The sequence below is a fragment of the Drosophila innubila genome (assembly GCF_004354385.1).
Source record: "Drosophila innubila isolate TH190305 chromosome 3R unlocalized genomic scaffold, UK_Dinn_1.0 2_E_3R, whole genome shotgun sequence".
In the NCBI taxonomy this organism is placed as follows: domain Eukaryota; kingdom Metazoa; phylum Arthropoda; class Insecta; order Diptera; family Drosophilidae; genus Drosophila; species Drosophila innubila.
The window spans coordinates 14,531,105-14,547,160 of record NW_022995380.1 but is presented as its reverse complement, the minus strand read 5'-3'; the positions used below and the strand labels follow the sequence as shown (position 1 = coordinate 14,547,160).

Here is a 16,056-nt window from a genome sequence, read left to right as displayed (position 1 = left end):
GAACGGGACAAATCTCCAACTCTAACAATCGACTCTTAATTCGATAGCTTGTTATCGAAAGACTTATCGATTCGCAAACATATGATTTTGCTTATCGGCCACAGTCTTTGTGGGTAGCAATAAAAAGGTTGAAACATTTTGCAGGCAGCAAAAAAAAGGCAAATAAATCGCAACAGTAAACATGGCTATACGACTGACTCAAAGATTGCTGCAGACCCAGACGCCGTTCCTGACACGCGTAAGTTCCCGGGGAGCGCCAGTTCCCACTGTGGTCAACGGAGCGACTGCAACTGCAAATTACATAATGCGTTGCCTGTGGAGAAGCTACAACAACTTGCTTGTAATATATGTATATTTAATGTGTATTTAACAGGGCTATCCCATGCTCGTGACCAAAGAGAAGTCTGAGGATGTGGCTCACACCAAATCGGCATTGCAAAAGAAACTAACGGTATTTTTTGAGGTTATACTCCTTTATATAGACGCACTTATTGGAATTTCTTGATGTTCCAGGGCACCAGAATCTCGGCTCAGTATGGTGGTCGGCATGCAGTCACAATGCTGCCTGGAGGCGGTATAGGACCAGAGCTAATGACCTACGTGCGTGAGATCTTTCAGTATTGTGGAGCGCCCATTGACTTTGAGGTAATCGACATTGATCCATCCACCGAGGGCAACGATGACTTGGAGTACGCGATCACCTCCATTAAGCGCAATGGCGTCGCTCTCAAGGGCAACATTGAGACGAAATCGCACAGCCTGGACGAGATGTCCCGCAATGTGGCCATTCGCAATGAGTTGGATCTCTACGTGAACGTGGTGCACTGCAAGTCGTATCCGGGCATCCCAGCCCGCCACAAGGACATTGACATTGTGCTCATTCGCCAGAACACGGACGGAGAGTATGCCATGCTGGAGCACGAGTCCGTGCGTGGAGTCGTCGAGAGCATGAAGGTGGTAACCGTGGAGAATGCCGAGCGTGTGGCTCGTTATGCCTTCGAGTATGCGCGTCAGAATAACCGGAAACGCGTCACCACCATACACAAGGCCAACATCATGAAATTGTCGGATGGTCTGTTCCTGGACGTGGCCAACCGTGTGCACAAGGAATACCCAGAGCTGGAGCACAACAACATGATCATTGACAACACCTGCATGCAAGCCGTTTCAAATCCGCATCAGTTCGATGTGATGAACATGACCAATTTGTATGGCACTATCGTTTCCAATGTTCTCTGTGGACTAATGGGCGGAGCTGGTCTCATCTCTGGACGCAATTATGGCGATCACGTGAGCTACGAATAATTGTGAACGTTGTAAGCTTAACGGAAATTTCAAATATATTTATAGTACGCCGTCTTTGAGCCCGGAACCCGTAACACTGGCACTGCCATTGCCGGCAAGAACATTGCCAATCCGGTGGCTATGATAAACGCCAGCATCGATATGTTGAATCATCTGGGACACAGCGAGCATGCTCAAGTCATCTATGATGCCACCTACCAGACCATTGTCAATGATGCCATACGCACGCCAGGTAAAATTATAAGATTTACTATTTACTATTAGATTTAATATTCTTGATTATCTTTTAGATGTGGGCGGCAATCACTCCAGCACCGATGTAGTTGAAAACATACTGAAGATTTTGAGTACCAAACGTGTGAATTGGTAAACTAACTGACTTGTATTCAAGCTTAGCTAAGCCTACTTGTTTTTAGATCGTCCCTATTTTTATAATTCAATGCTGTTATTAGTCTTATTCAAAAAATGTGTATATTCTATTCGCTTGTCCTATTTACTTCACCTGCTGCTGTTATCTGCTCGTCTATTTGTATTATTTAAAGTTTCATGCTCTTTTTGTATTATTTATAATTTCCACTTAAAGTTAAAACAAAAACTGTAAGTGTTCTATTTGTAATTTTGCTACTAGTTGCCGTTATAACCGAACTAACCAGACCAACCACACAGTTTACACATGTTACTAACTTTTTAAACTATGTTTTGCTTTAAGTTGAATTTGTTTATATCTGTTTTAAGTAGTAGTATTCCCGTAGTGCACACAGAAATACACACTCCACCACAACACCCACCACAACACACGTATGTAGCTGCGTCTACCATGCAATTCCTCCTCAATGTATAACAAATTATTTATGTTCAAATCTAACCGAAATGTTTACATCTATTTCTCTACTCCCCGAATCCATGCTTAACCGTTCCACAGGCCACATGGGAAATATTTCTGCCAGTCTTAGGCATCTTTGTACACCCGATAAGCAAACAAAGTTAAAGACTTACTTAACCAAAAATTAAAAAAAAAAAATAATGAAAAATCTATAAATTTATATTAACTCACAACTAAGCCAATCAGAGTCAAGTGTTATACGGCCTATGTTTACCCCAAGCCAATGCATACCATGTTTTATTGTGATGTCAAAATGCAATTAAAATCAATCAGTTTATTTATATAATGGTCAAAATTATGCGCTGCTTTACCACAAAAATTCCCCCTGCCCCGGCTATGTGTTATATGTTCTGTGCACCTCCGATGTCCAAAGTGTTATACCACAGGTAAAATTAATTTTAATTCTACTTGAAATTTACATTAAACATACTTTTTTTAATTTTATATTAATTCATTAATCTGAAATATTCTATTCCACAGATATTCTCGACCCAGGACTCTTCAATGTTTTGAACATTTGACCTACTTTGACTCTTTTATTTCCTAACCTTTTAGATATTCATAAATCCTAAGCAAAAGAAAAATAACTCATTCGATAATTCAGTAATAAGTACAACAGTTTCTTCAATAAGATTGGTCAACAGTAAAGCCATAAACTATATAATTTGTAAATTTAATTGCCAAAACTATTGTAAATGATTAAAAATGAATTCTAACAAAATGTATTATTCTGTTCGAATATTTATTATTAAAATTACAATAATTATTGATTATAATCAATAAACGACTATTTACTTCAATGTTTTCTAATGAATGGAAAATTTCTAGCTGGGAGCTACTATCACAAATTATTAAACCCAAGTTCTACATAAGACCTTTATTAAAAATTTGCGCTATATTGAAATGCTTGGCAAACTTCAAGCTACTTCTTTTTCTACTAGAGGGTATTTTAACGAATTCTTAATGTTAAATATTCAATTTGCAAACGTAGCTACAGACAAACTAATCTTTATTCGTACATTGAGTTTTTGTACTATCGTAGGTCGGGTTTTCATAGCACATGAAAATCATGTTAATTCAGTCAAAAGGTGTTTGTATCTCCGGGCAGAAATCCTCCTCCTTATCAGAGCGCACATCTCCGAAATTTCAATTAAAAACACATTCCTGAAGAATTGAAGGCGACTCATGGTTTACAAGTAGTAAGATTTTACAACTTCAGCTAATCCAAACTGTATATAACTATAACAATCGTTCAAAGTCATTGGATAAAAAAATGCATTTGCCATTTCCGTCAATAGTTTTTTATCAGTATTGTTTTTTTATTTAACCTTAAAAAAACGGCGACATACAAATCAAGAGAACTCCACAGGCAGCTGCTTCTGTTGTTGTTTAGAAACGCAGCTTCTGGAAGAACCACTTGTTCTTGCCCTCCTTGTACACAGACTCGAACTTGACGCGGGTCTGGAAACGGTGAGTCTTGCGCTTGACGGGATCCTTGAGATCCTTGGGCGACAGCTTCTCGAAGCTGATGTCGTGCGCGGTGTAGCGGGTCGGCATCAGATGGTTGTAGTTCAAGCTCTTGAGGAAGGGCTTGACCTTGGACTTCTTCTTCAGCTTGTTCTTGCCCATCTTCTTGGTCACCTTGCGTGGGTATCTGTCGATGCCGGCGACGAGCGCATGACCGAAGGGTTTCTCCGGGGTGCCATCGTCGGAGGTCTTGACGATGATGGCTTTACGACCAGCGTAACGTCCACTAAGGACGATTACGATCTTGCCCTGTTTCATAATTTTCCTCATGTTGGCGGCTAAACATACAGGGTGACCAGTTTGTTGTTTGCGTTGTTGTGATGACAGCAAAGTACATGCAAAATAAATGTAAGAAATACAGAAAATTAGCACATTGTTTTAATAACAGTTCGTAATTCTTATGTCAAGCACTTTAACAATTTCACCGCCAAATATTGCACTATAATATAATTCAGACATATTCAGTTGGCTTATATTTTGATTTGTTTGTCTGTTTTCACAATCAATTCGAGTGTCAGAGATTCGTTCTTGTTTTGCAATATTCGTGTATGTGCATGATTCACACTCTTTTTATTTAATTTACGTTTAAAATATTTGGCGTTGTTTTGTTTAAACACTAGATTTTTTCGATTTTATTTTATGTATAAATAATACGCGAACTTACAGGTCTGTTCGCTGACCGGAAAAGAAAGAAAAGGGTGACAGCTGCAGTGACAGCTTGACAGCACTGCTAGCGTTGCCACTAAGTTTCATTTATGTTAAAACGAAGCATCTAGCAACGGATCTAAAATTAAGTACGTTCGCTGCAATCAACAGTTGAGATTGTGGCACGGAAATCACGAACCGGCGCGTGATTTTAATTCGTGAATTTAAACAGCAAACAAAAAAAACAATGAGATTAATTATGTCAAACCATTAAAATTTCAAATTATGTAAAATAAAGATTATGTTACGTTGCGAATTTGCCAACCCTGGGGAAAAGAAGTTGTATTATTAATTTTAAGTCAAAAATTAGACATAATTGTACACAAATGTTCTTCAATATTTTGTGCTCAACATTTTGAAAACATACAAAACAAACATTTTTTTTGGGCAAATCCCGCACACACACACACATGACTCGCAGGATCAGTACAGGAACAATGTTCCTGACCAAGAATAACTTATAGAAACCGACAGATCTCAAGAAGTGGCCCGTTGCAATTCAGTTTAACAATGTTACTTGTTAATGTTTCCCAGTATTAAAAATTAAATAATTTAATTTTCTTTTATTTTTTTCAAATTCCCAAGCCAGGTATTTTAAGATATTTTTTAAAATAAACATTTTTATTTTATCCATCGGCAAAAACAAAGATAATAAGAAAAGTAATTCTAAAACGATAAAAAAAAACATGTACTCATTAATTTCCGTACGGATGTTTAAGTAGTTGAAAATCCAAGTGTGTATTTCAATATATTTAAAATAAAATGTAATAGTGTAACTTTCTTGAATTATTTAAATGATACATATAACAAAAATTAATTTAAGCCCAGTTCTTTAAGATATTTCAAATTAAACATTGTTAATATTTCATTGGCAAAAACTAAGATAGTAAAAAGCTTATGCTAAAACGATGATACATGTATTTAGCTGAAAGATCAATGTCAATTGGAATCAATAACTTGCGTATGGATGGCTTACTAATTAACTTACTTCCGATTAATTAGCAAAACGCAGACTTCATTCAAGATATTTTTAATGTTGTACCGGCAGCCTGAAAGAAATTGTTGAATATGATCAGTTATTAAAATTGTGTTTATTATTGAAAGACTAAGATAAGATTTTTACCCTTTTTAATTTCCACTAAGTCGCCTGTATTCATAGTGTACTGCTCATTTTCTTTGGAGTCTTCATTTTCCACTTCTACTTTAAACTGACCATGAAGAGCTACAAATTGCTGTGTCACGTAGAGAAAATATACATATTATTATATCGAAAAGAAGGTCAAGTACAGAGAACGCACCAGTTTGCGCTTAGCTCGATTAACGCCGCGAACTTGGAACGGCTGAAAGCGCATGTATCCCACGGTGCACGAATTATCCTCACCATTATAGAATGCATAGTCAATACCGTTGAGATTCGAGAACTGCAGATTAGCTGCTCTTGCTGCAACCAATTAAGAGAATGTTAAATGAATTATGTTTAATTGAGTTGGAAATAAGGCTACGTACAGATAACCAGGGAATCATTCTCCTCTTCGGTATTGCAGCCATCAATGGAGATAGTGCCATCCTTGGCCTCTCTTAGCCAGTCCAACAGCGGAAATCTATGATCCTCTGTCTGATTGATCGATTGCGGCTCAGGCTCCAAAGCAGGCACAGATTCAATTTCCTGCTGAATATCATTTGTTGTTGAAGCTGAGAATGCCATTGGTTCCGGTTCTGGATCAGTTTGTGATACTAAAGGAGTTACTGGTTTTTTCTTGCCACCTTTATTCTTTTTCTTTTTGGGGCTAGCGTCTGGTGGTGGCATGGTCTCCACTATGTTGACCTTTTTTTTGCGACCGCGCTTTGTGGTTTCATCTTTAGCTTTAACTGGCTGCTCTTTAGGTTGCTCCTCTGGCTGTTCTTTAGGTTGCTCCTTTGGCTGTTCTTTAGGTTGCTTCTCTGATTGTTCTCTAGGTTGCTCCCCTGGCTGCTCTGGAAGCTCCTCCGGTTGCTCTGCTATGCTGTTCAATGCTGTTATGCCCGATATCTGATACTGGTTGGACTCGTATTTTCCCTCTTCTTGATCATTTTGCTGCCCACGCTTACGCTTACCAGATGTGGTGGTGTTCTTGTTCGGGGCTGCATTGCGTGGCGTGCTGCTTGACAATGGTGGCCTGCCCATTAATAAGTCGCTGCTATTTGCGCCGGATTGCTTTTTGGGCTTGCTTGCTGTTGCTGTGACCATCATAGTCTTCTCATATATTTTGCGCATTTGAGCGAACGGATCGCCTTTGGAGTGGACCCAAGTGTTGCGCAGTGGCACCTGACCACGTTTGGATTTGCGAACTCCAGCTAAAGAGAAGAGCGCAGTATAAGATTTCTAATAAAGATTTCTTTCTTTATGTGCGTGTTTTACTTACTTGTGTTCCAATCGGATACAGAGTCTGGATCTTCTGGTGGCAGCGTTTCGTTAACCAGCCTAATGCACAGATTCTCCAGTTCCCTCTTCTTCTTTTGACTTTGTTTTGAACGCGGCGCTGGAGCAGTTGGTTTCTTAAAAACATTATCTGCAGGCGTCGATTGTTTTTTCTGCTTGTTGCTCATAGACTGGGCGGCTTTGCTGGTGCTTGGCTGCTCATCCAAAGCAGTGGTCACTGGCAGTGTCGATGGTGCTAGCGTTGTCATTGGCGACGGTTCTTCCATCTGCAAACTTATCTGTGCCATTTCGCAGTTATATGGCATGTCAGCGTGATGTGGGCCACTTGTCCGCACTGCATCAATGTACTGCACCGGCGGATCTCCCAATGCAGTTAAATTAGGCTCGACAGCTTTCGTCGACTTTTTCTGTTTGGACCCGGACAATTGAATCTGTGTCGGCGTAGCTGGCAGAGCAAACACATCCGTGTCAACAGCTGACAACTGTTTCTGCTGCCTGGGCAGATCAGGTTGTTCAGATTCAATGGTTTCCAGGTGCACGAACTTGGAGAGCTGAAGCTGTTCCAGTGGGTCAGCCAATGGAGTCACGTCAGACTCATCAGCAGTCACCTGCAACTGCTGCCGGGGCTTTGAGCGCCGAAACTGTGACGGCGGCTCTACCAATACCGCCTCATCTGGCTTAGCAACAGCTGACTGCTTGGTCTTGGACCGCCGAAACTGTTCCGGTGGGTCAGGCAATGCAGACACAATCGGCTCCACAACCGTCAACTGCTTTTGCTGCCAGGACAGATCAGGATCTTCAGATTCAATGGTTTTCAGGTACCCGAACTTTGAGAGCTGAAGCTGTTCCAGTGGGTCAGCCAATGGAGTCACTTCAGACTCATCAACAGTCAACTGCAACTGCTGCCTGGGCTTTGACCGCCGAAACTGTGACGGCGGCTCCACCAATACCGTCTCATCTGGCTTAGCAACATCCAACTGCTTGGTCTTGGACCACCGAAGCTGTTCCAGTGGATCAGGCAATGCAGACACAATCGGCTCCACAACCGTCTGCAATTGCTTCTGTTGCTTGGACAGACCTGGCTCTTCAACATCATTCGTCTTCAGCTGCCTGGACTTGGATTGTCTGAACTGTTTCGGTGGATCAGCCAGTAAAGTTATGTCCGGCTCCACATACGCCGACTGCTCCTGCTGCCTGCACTTGGACTGACGGAACTTTGACGGCGGTGTGCAGACCGCCAATAAATCGTCCTCGATCTGCATTTAAATTTTATTGTAATGGATAATTATGGTATTAAATGTCGATCTTACCATAGTTGGTTCACGTCGTCTATGGCGTCCACTTCGCTTCTGCGGTGTCTTCTGGCGATGCACAGAGCGTTGCCTCTGCATGGGGCTATTTCTAAATTCGTCTGGCGGAGGAGCTGGCGATGTTATTACTGTAGAAGTGGACATGGATCTTGGCTCATGTCGGCTAGCATCTCTGCGTTTGAGGTTTGATCGACGCAATGGTTGCTGCTGCTTTGAAGTAGACTGATGGTCCATTGAGTATTGATCTTGTACAGAATCATCTCCAAAGCCTGCGGGTGGAGCTGCTGGTAACAGATTTGACATTGTTTCAGTTTCGGTTGGTATAACTGGCGACATTAAACGATGCAACGGCGCATTGGCTGTTGAATGATTGGGACTGGGCTTATCCAGATTTCGACGCATTATTTCCCACTCTATGTGTTCCTCAATGACCATCTGCTCTCTTATTTCCTCTCGATGTCCGTTCAGAGGATGCAACTTGCCAAGCGATTTGCGTTTTCGCAAATCGAGAATCTCATAGTTGCTCATGCGCGCCAACTCCTGGGCGAATTCTTCACCATTAATAGGCGGTCTGGATGGCTTATTAAGCGCCGTCTGTCGAGTCTTTCGAGTGCGGTTACGATGTGAATCCTTTGAGCGTGAGCAATGTAAGTCCAGCAGCTTGTTGGGACTTTTCACACTTTGGTTACGTTTGCGTAAACGACGTTGCCGGGTTGTGTTCCCACCTGGGGGTGCCAAATTTAACGGTGCAGAGCTGGACTGCCGCTGGTCATCGCTGTCATCATCCGTCATAATTTCAGCCACGTTTTGTACGAATCGCGGACTGCAGGACGTTTGAATGCTACGACTGGCAACTTTTGCCACTGGTGTAGTTGACCTTGTTGGTGGCTGTGACTCCTCTTGTGTTATGTGCTTAGATACGCATGAGAGCGGTACGACTACAAATGGAGCGGCAACTGGGCTGCTTGTTAAAGTCTGTAGTACTTGCTGCATATTCTCCTGATGCACTACCGGCTGCGATTCAGGCACAGTAAATTCCGGCTCCCGCAGAGATTGGCACATTACACGTGGAGGAGTATCAGGCGCTAGTATCTCGTGTCCAGCTCCTGGCGAGTTCCGTATCTGTGACGAGGGTCTTTGCTCCATCTGAGATTGTCTAAGCGAAGTATTATATAAAGGTCTTACTGGTGACAAATGTGATCTCTGCTGCACACTGATGTTCCTAGTTTTGTTTGAAGGCGAGAGAAGAAGCTGCCCTGGCTCCGGACCTATTTCCACGGTGTAGGTGCGTTGTTGTACCCCGTTTTCCTGTGATGCTGAGGCAAGGGATAGCTGTGATGTCGCATTGAGAGGCAACTCACGACGTGGTTGGGTGAACATCATGGTTCTTTCGATCTCATTCTGCAACGGTATGCTCTCAGTTACTGCGGGAGCTGCAGTAGCTGCTGCTGCTGTGGCCATTTTATCATTTTGCTTAGCAGATGCGGGAGTACTGCTAGTCCCAGGTAGCTGAAAGAGAATTGTAGTTTCAATAGATGCACAGTTTATAAAACACCAACAAAACTTACAAAGCTCAAAGAAGTTGATGTTGTATTAGCTGTTCCTCGAGACTAGAAAACAAGTATACTGTAATTAAAAGTCAATTAAACAAAAAGGATACCCGGAACTTACAGAATTCGAAGAATTCGGCGCGGCATCGTTGAATTCTTTAAGCAGATCGCGTCGTCCAAGGCTCCGGGAGCGCCTCTGCAAGGCCACACGACGTAGACGATCCGAGCCAGGTACACTTCCTCCGCCGCTGCGCCGCAGCGATCTTCGCGGTGACTTGTTAGATTCAGCTGGAGCATACTCACACGCAGGTGGGGATGCAGCTGGCTGTACATTTTCACGAGCAGGTGAAGGCGCTGCGTTTACTGGTGGCTGTTGTACCGCTTTCACAGTATTCGGCTCATTGGCTGCAATGGCATTCTGCGTGGTTTCGCGTAGCGGCTGCTCCTCGGCTGGAATCTTTTGTGCGTCTTCTGGCTGTGGCTTTGGGGGTAGTTTTACAAGATCGATGTCAACATCAACTGTAACATCAAAGTCATCCAAAACAAACGGGGTGTAGCTTTGTTGCTTTGCAGCGGTCTTGAGCTTTAGAAAAGCGGCCAATCGATCTCCATAGGTTTCGCTCCCGTTTAATATATCGTCTAGTTCGCGCATTGTTTTATCACCAAGTTTCGCCCTGTAAGGAAACAAACACCAGGATATAATGTAATTGTCTCACTGACTTTATTTTTAGGTTTTTATCACTCTTTTAACTCACATTTTATTGCAGGCTTTTATTAAAATTTAGTTTTGAATTTGTTAATGCCTTTATGCAGCGTCTATTTTTTATACCGTTTAATACTTTGCATTTTTTGAGCGAATACAAGAAAATGATGCGCGCCCCTTAACAATGTCGTTGTGCAACACTACAAAAGTCAGCGATCTTAAAAACTATACTAGATTCTATAGAAATGTGAAATATATCGATATCACCAGCTTGTCGGCTTGCCAGCTTGGGATTTTTTTGTGGAAAAGGTGGCAGCTCTTCGGCCTTAGACGCCGCTGCGGTTTTTTTTTCCGTTGGATACAAAATCAGTCAATATTAATGAAGTTATTTCAAGATGGAAATATAGAAATTTTATTGAGCTTCAAAACTACTTCGATGTGGTATACTTAAACGAACTTATACTCATTGTTAACTGCGAACTAGAATGGGCATGAAAGATGCGCGATGAGCGTTCGCTATTCACAACAGTTGAGCAACAGCTCAGAAAATAAATAAAAACAGTTTTATTTAACAAATATAGATTTTAATTTAAGCAAATGTTTACAAAAAGACTTTACATACTAATCATTGCAATTGGTGTTCTATTACTTTCGTTCCTTGTAATAGCAAGAGGTTTTCAGTTCTACGTTTTCTTTTGTATAATTTTAAAAGTATCGCGTCTATTGATAACATAGCTGAGCGCAGCGGCAACGGTTGTAACGCCCGTTAGGTACCAAAGTCCATGAAGAGCCGGGTGATCTGTGAATAAGAATGAATAAATGACATTTGTATCGTGTATAATTAGTTTGGCATATCTACCAATATAGCTCCATATGGGTGCGCCTAGACTGATGCCAATTGTGGCAAGCTGCACGCCTGTGTTGACTTTGCTAATGAGCGTTGGTTCCAATTGGGCAGTAACATGGGTGGCATCAAAGTAACGCGAAAACGTTTTCTGCAGAAAACCCAAACATTAGAATATAAATAGTTTTGTTATCGCATAGAAATGACTACTGACCGGCGGTGGAAGACTAATGTAGCGTATGACAAAACCAGCGCCAATTAAGAAGACATCACGGAAAACAACAATTCCAGTTAGCCACATAGGAAGAAGTTCACTATAGCATAATGATATAACTAACGAGCCCATCAGCAGCTTGTCAGCCATGGGATCGAGAAAGGAACCAGCCTTACTGGCCTGTGATGGCCAACGACGGGCAATCTGGCCATCTAACTGAAATGAGCAAATCTTTGTAGAGTGGTAATTATTAGTATAAGAAAGCAATTACTCACCAGATCTGTAATGCCCGCGACGACAAGCAAGCTCATGCCTAGAGTAAACTCGCCCTGCACAATAACGTATCCGATATATGGCGAGAGTATGGCTCGGCTAATGGTCAACATATTCGGTATTGTCATTATGTTCTCACGCTCCTCACGGATCTCAACGATCTTCTCGCGTACCCGTTCCTGCACCTTATGTCTCGCCTCACGAATGTCATCAACCAGAAAGTTTTTACGTTCTATAAAATCGGCGCGTTGCTTGTCTATAACGTTTTGCAAGAGATCGCGACCCTGCAAAGTACGCAAATGCAATGATTGCTTCTTAGCATCTGCATACAACCGCAGTCGTGCCACATCCCAATTACGATGTTGGTTGATGTCCAAGAAGGAGATACGAATGAAACCGGTAGCGGCGGCATATCGATTTAGACAGTTAACAAAACTGCTCCCACCTACGCCCAGCACGTGCTTCAGCGTTGTTGCGGCTCCATGGTGCAGTCCACCCGCACTCAGTGGGCGATGCATTTGGCGGAAAACGATGGCGGGCAGCATTTCGATGAAAGGCACAAGCACTCGTATCAGAATTCAGCAAACTTGATGTAATTGCAATGTTTGTTTACGCACTGCCAATAAACAAATTGAATTTATTTTTGTCGATTTGTGGCCTTGATTAAGGTGGTATTGACACCCCTGGACATATCGTCATTGTTATCATACCATTTGTTGTCAGCTAGCTTTTTTAGTGATTGGACAGTACAAACACAGACTGTGTGTACTCCGTCTAGTCTTTAATTACATGTATTCTAATTTTAACAATAATTTAAATGTCGAATGTTCTATTTATTACACAAGTTAGTCGCGAGACGCTGCCACCTTTTTCAATAAATGCTGCCAGATAGTTTTTGCATGATTCAGTGGCAACAACGTACCTCAAAAGTTGTCTGGAAATTGCGCGCACTTTTAAGGTTTGAAATAAGGTAATTATGTCAATGTTTTGGCCTTGTAAAGTGTCATGCTTCATTTTATAAAGTCACTTGCTTTTAATAATAAAGCAGTAAATAAAGTCAGGCAAAGTATGGTCGCCTGACATACATATTTAAAGTATTCTTCATTAATTAGCAGTCAGCCGCAAAGGACAACGCGGCTGGACGCAAGCTGTCTGTACTTGCCAGTCATTAAATTGGATTAAATTTAATTATGCGCTCACTTGCCAAAAGAAGCCGCAGAATTCCGCCTTGGATATGCAAATGAATGGCGGTAAACGTTTATTATATTAATAAACTTTGCCAGCTGGCAAACGACTATGGTCATGGCCACATCCTTATCAACACAGTCTCAGCTAATAAATTAAAGGAAAGTAGTATAAAGAATGGATGTTGCTGGGCATCTGCTTATTTAATTAAATACATTCAAGTGTTTATTTTAATCTGGCATTCAAATCCATTTTGCGCAAATAAACAATATATTCATACACATGTTAATAAAACTTTGTTAAGTGTAATACATTACAACAAACAGTAACGAAAAAATGTAAAAGTATATAGTATATATATGCGCAGTGGAAATTTGCTCAATTAAAAATCAGAGCGCGTCGCTGGATGACGTCCATTAAATATTAACACAATATGGCGATGCCGTTAGTCCGCTGGCGCTGGCGGTGCTACTTCCGCTGGTGGCATGCCCGGGATGCCTGTTAAGTTCATAATTACGACAAGTACAAGGCGACAAGAGTAACATGCCAAAGAAATTGTCCGCCTTGAGCGTGCCACGCTGTCCTTCCACCACTCTCTCTTTTTTTCTCCTTTCCCTATCTTTTTTGCATCTGCTTTTCCATCAGCATTAAAAATAAAGTGCAGTAGCAAAAAAAGCAGCAGCAGAGGCAACGACAACAATTACAATGTCATGGCATGTCAGCCATCATTTTGTATGGACAAAAGCAAGTTAATTTTTGACGTCCTGTGATTCCTGCCACTGGTAATAAGTGGCTCCATGCAATCAGCACAATTTTTATCAGAAGTGATAGTTCCAGTATAAAAAAAGAGAACGTGTGGCTCAGGTGTAAACACTATTACATTCAGTTTGTATCGTACTGACGGATATAATATTTATTTATTTACGACAATGTATGCATGTGTGTTTGTATGCCCATTAAAAAACCGGGCAGTGTGTGAATTACCGGACTGTCCTGATTTCTGAGATATAAAATCCAACCAAAAAACTATATAATTGCAGTATCTAGTTAAGGTCTTAGTTAACTAAGTAAATTACAATTTGAAGTAGAATTTATCAAAATTATTTATTTATTATGATCTTAAGAAGTATTTTTTGTTTAACAGAATTTTTGCAGACCATGCAATGTCAAACTTTTACATAGAATATACTTAATAATATTTTAGCTTGAAAATTTGCTCGTGTTCGAAGTTACTAATACTTGCTACGCATTTTTAATTATAATACTTTTTGTGCAAATATGTAAGTGTATTTAAGCTACGACTTTGCTTTCACATATTTGAATTTTTATTGACTTACTTTGTACATATACATATACATATTTTAATTTATTTTGCACATGCCTCATTGCGCTTGATTAACCAAAAGCACTTTTTCGCTTTTGCGGAAGACTTGCTTCACCTGCCGGCTAAGATGTCAAAAATGTCAGTGGCAGTAAAATGGCAGCCATTTTGCATGGCCAGCGGACATTACCAGCCTCTTGCTTTCTCTATCACTCTGCATGCGTATGTGTGAGTGGGTGTGTTGCTAATTAACTGTTTTACATTAAGTGGCCATAAAGACAGAAACTGCTGCACATTTTAGCCTATTTTAATGTGGCCGCACAAATGGCAGGCGTGATCGGCTTGGACAATGAGCAGAAGCTGGAGTTGGAGTTGGAGCATGAGAATGAGGAGCATCAGGAACCAATGGCCATTAGCTGCTGGCCGCTTATTGGGGGGCTGGAACTTAAATGATTTACGAACGTTTTAAAGACCGACTATAAAAGCCATAACCGAGGGATAGCTGTGTTGTATTTAATTAAATTAAATACATTACTTGGTCTTTGCCTCTGCTGAATGGTTAATGTGGTCTGCATAAATTTGTGCCAAACTCATTTGCTGTAAATTATTTGCGGCCTTTTCTGACTTCTGGGTCAAATGACTCCAGTAAAAGTTAACTGGAAATTGGTCAAGTTACTGCCACATAAGCACAGACCAACAACTATTGGTTCAAGATTTATGTGGCTGACCATTGTCTTTTTGCCCTGAAGTAAATCAAAATCTGAAGAAAATTACTACTTCAATTTTGTGGCATTTGGTAAAACTTTTCCAGCAAAGCAAAATATTTCAGCAGGTGTGCCATCTGTTCAACCGTTGTCAGCCCATGTCCACAAATCACAAACCAATGACGGCTAATTAGAGTGAAAAATAACAGTAGCGCCGCAAGTGTAACAATGACTTTTGTACAAAGAATTCTCAACTATTTCAAGCTGTGATCCCTCTGCTCCTCGTGCTCTTCCTGCTCCTCTTGGTATGGCTTTACTTCTGTTCACTTTTGTTCTAAGTTATCAAGCGCAAGTGGCGGCAAACTTTTAGCCCATGCTGTTGTACTGCTTTGAGGCTGCCTTGTGGACCGGGGGACAATTTAAAAGAAGATTAAACCGCAGCTGCCTTGGTCGCCATGTGCGCTTCAGTCGCCCCTAAAGCTGCCTCCATGGCAGTGGAAACATCAAAAGGCGCCATTGCAAAACTTTCCAGCCGCTCCAGGGACACGAAGGACTGGCGATTTTCAGGCGACACTTGTCGAAAGTTGCGCGTAATTACGACTATGTGCGGGCACAGCGTGTGAGGGGAGTTGAGCTAGAAGTGGTCGAGGTGGCAATATGCCGAGGGGGCGAGGGGTCGAGCCCGGCTGGCTGTCAAAGCGACACCAAGCTGCGGGCCATGGTTTAGTTTATGTATTGGATACCCTACGGTCACGTTTAGCGGGCACATTAAAACTCCGAAGTGGACAATGAATACGAATAAGCTGAAAAATATAATGCTCTTGTAATTATAATTAGGGGTGTTAATTCCATTTCTTTTCGCAACTGTCGTCTAACACTTTAAGGTTGCTTGTAGAGCACGTAAAATAAATAGAACTAAATTTATCTTTGAAATCTGTCTTTTGTTCTCATTCCTTAAACCAATACGATTTCTTCCGGTTTTTTTTCTCAATATTTTTTCACAACAACAATTATTGAAAAGTGACTTTTGTATACTTTTATCGTTAAAAATATCATCTCAAAACTTTGTTTTTTAAGCCTTATATTTCTTAACTTTTGTGAGGTTTTTCAATG

At 41.3% G+C, this 16,056-nt stretch overlaps 4 protein-coding genes and 1 long non-coding RNA gene across 6 annotated transcripts; 2 read left to right on the top strand and 3 right to left on the bottom strand.

Moving 5' to 3' along the window:
• The first annotated feature begins 76 nt into the window (after window positions 1–76).
• Window positions 77–2,775, top strand: LOC117792831 (isocitrate dehydrogenase [NAD] subunit gamma, mitochondrial). Of its 2 annotated transcripts, XM_034633121.1 has the most exons (7): window positions 77–238; window positions 374–451; window positions 514–1,290; window positions 1,351–1,537; window positions 1,596–1,671; window positions 2,228–2,574; window positions 2,669–2,772. In XM_034633121.1, the coding sequence occupies exons 1-6, from the start codon at window positions 182–184 to the stop codon at window positions 2,256–2,258; spliced, it is 1,206 nt and encodes a 401-aa protein (XP_034489012.1). In that variant the 5' UTR covers window positions 77–181; the 3' UTR covers window positions 2,259–2,574; window positions 2,669–2,772. The 2 variants fall into 2 exon arrangements, with proteins under 2 accessions (XP_034489012.1, XP_034489013.1); XM_034633122.1 differs by lacking the exon at window positions 2,228–2,574 and having other exon boundaries at window positions 2,669–2,775.
• A 698-nt stretch (window positions 2,776–3,473) lies between these two features.
• LOC117792832 (60S ribosomal protein L27) lies at window positions 3,474–4,458 on the bottom strand. Its single transcript, XM_034633124.1, has 2 exons — window positions 4,380–4,458; window positions 3,474–3,993 (listed from the first exon to the last, which is right to left on the bottom strand). Exon 2 carries the CDS (start codon window positions 3,983–3,985, stop codon window positions 3,578–3,580), a length of 408 nt encoding a protein of 135 aa, XP_034489015.1. The 5' UTR covers window positions 3,986–3,993; window positions 4,380–4,458; the 3' UTR covers window positions 3,474–3,577.
• Window positions 4,459–5,133: 675 nt separating this feature from the next.
• On the bottom strand, window positions 5,134–10,608 carry LOC117790786 (protein PRRC2C-like). Its single transcript, XM_034630345.1, has 10 exons — window positions 10,455–10,608; window positions 9,821–10,373; window positions 9,718–9,759; window positions 8,150–9,658; window positions 6,823–8,095; window positions 5,927–6,754; window positions 5,719–5,861; window positions 5,544–5,652; window positions 5,409–5,469; window positions 5,134–5,345 (listed from the first exon to the last, which is right to left on the bottom strand). Coding segments are annotated over exons 1-10 (4,524 nt in total). The 5' UTR covers window positions 10,457–10,608; the 3' UTR covers window positions 5,134–5,341.
• A 120-nt stretch (window positions 10,609–10,728) lies between these two features.
• Window positions 10,729–10,978, top strand: LOC117790788. Its single transcript, XR_004618001.1, has 2 exons — window positions 10,729–10,771; window positions 10,823–10,978. It is a non-coding gene; the product is annotated as an uncharacterized LOC117790788 (long non-coding RNA).
• Window positions 10,970–12,617, bottom strand: LOC117790787 (probable cardiolipin synthase (CMP-forming)). The gene is made up of 5 exons (XM_034630346.1): window positions 12,444–12,617; window positions 11,736–12,349; window positions 11,461–11,676; window positions 11,262–11,397; window positions 10,970–11,201 (listed from the first exon to the last, which is right to left on the bottom strand). The coding sequence occupies exons 2-5, from the start codon at window positions 12,276–12,278 to the stop codon at window positions 11,086–11,088; spliced, it is 1,011 nt and encodes a 336-aa protein (XP_034486237.1). The 5' UTR covers window positions 12,279–12,349; window positions 12,444–12,617; the 3' UTR covers window positions 10,970–11,085.
• Window positions 12,618–16,056: the final 3,439 nt, after the last annotated feature.

Bases quoted from the DNA above. Each gene is read 5' to 3' on its own strand.
- LOC117792831 (XM_034633121.1), top strand. From the start codon at position 182: ATGGCTATACGACTGACTCAAAGATTGCTGCAGACCCAGACGCCGTTC. The intron at 239-373 runs GTAAGTTCCCGG...TGTATTTAACAG, and splicing joins AGACGCCGTTCCTGACACGC to GGCTATCCCATGCTCGTGAC. The intron at 1,291-1,350 runs GTGAGCTACGAA...ATATATTTATAG, and splicing joins GACGCAATTATGGCGATCAC to TACGCCGTCTTTGAGCCCGG.
- LOC117792832 (XM_034633124.1), bottom strand. From the start codon at position 3,985: ATGAGGAAAATTATGAAACAGGGCAAGATCGTAATCGTCCTTAGTGGA.
- LOC117790786 (XM_034630345.1), bottom strand. The intron at 6,755-6,822 runs GTAAGTAAAACA...TCTTCTCTTTAG, and splicing joins TGTATCCGATTGGAACACAA to CTGGAGTTCGCAAATCCAAA. The intron at 5,470-5,543 runs GTAAAAATCTTA...AATTTCTTTCAG, and splicing joins CTTAGTGGAAATTAAAAAGG to GCTGCCGGTACAACATTAAA.
- LOC117790787 (XM_034630346.1), bottom strand. From the start codon at position 12,278: ATGCTGCCCGCCATCGTTTTCCGCCAAATGCATCGCCCACTGAGTGCG. The intron at 11,398-11,460 runs GTCAGTAGTCAT...GGTTTTCTGCAG, and splicing joins ACATTAGTCTTCCACCGCCG to AAAACGTTTTCGCGTTACTT. The intron at 11,202-11,261 runs GTAGATATGCCA...TCTTATTCACAG, and splicing joins ACCCATATGGAGCTATATTG to ATCACCCGGCTCTTCATGGA.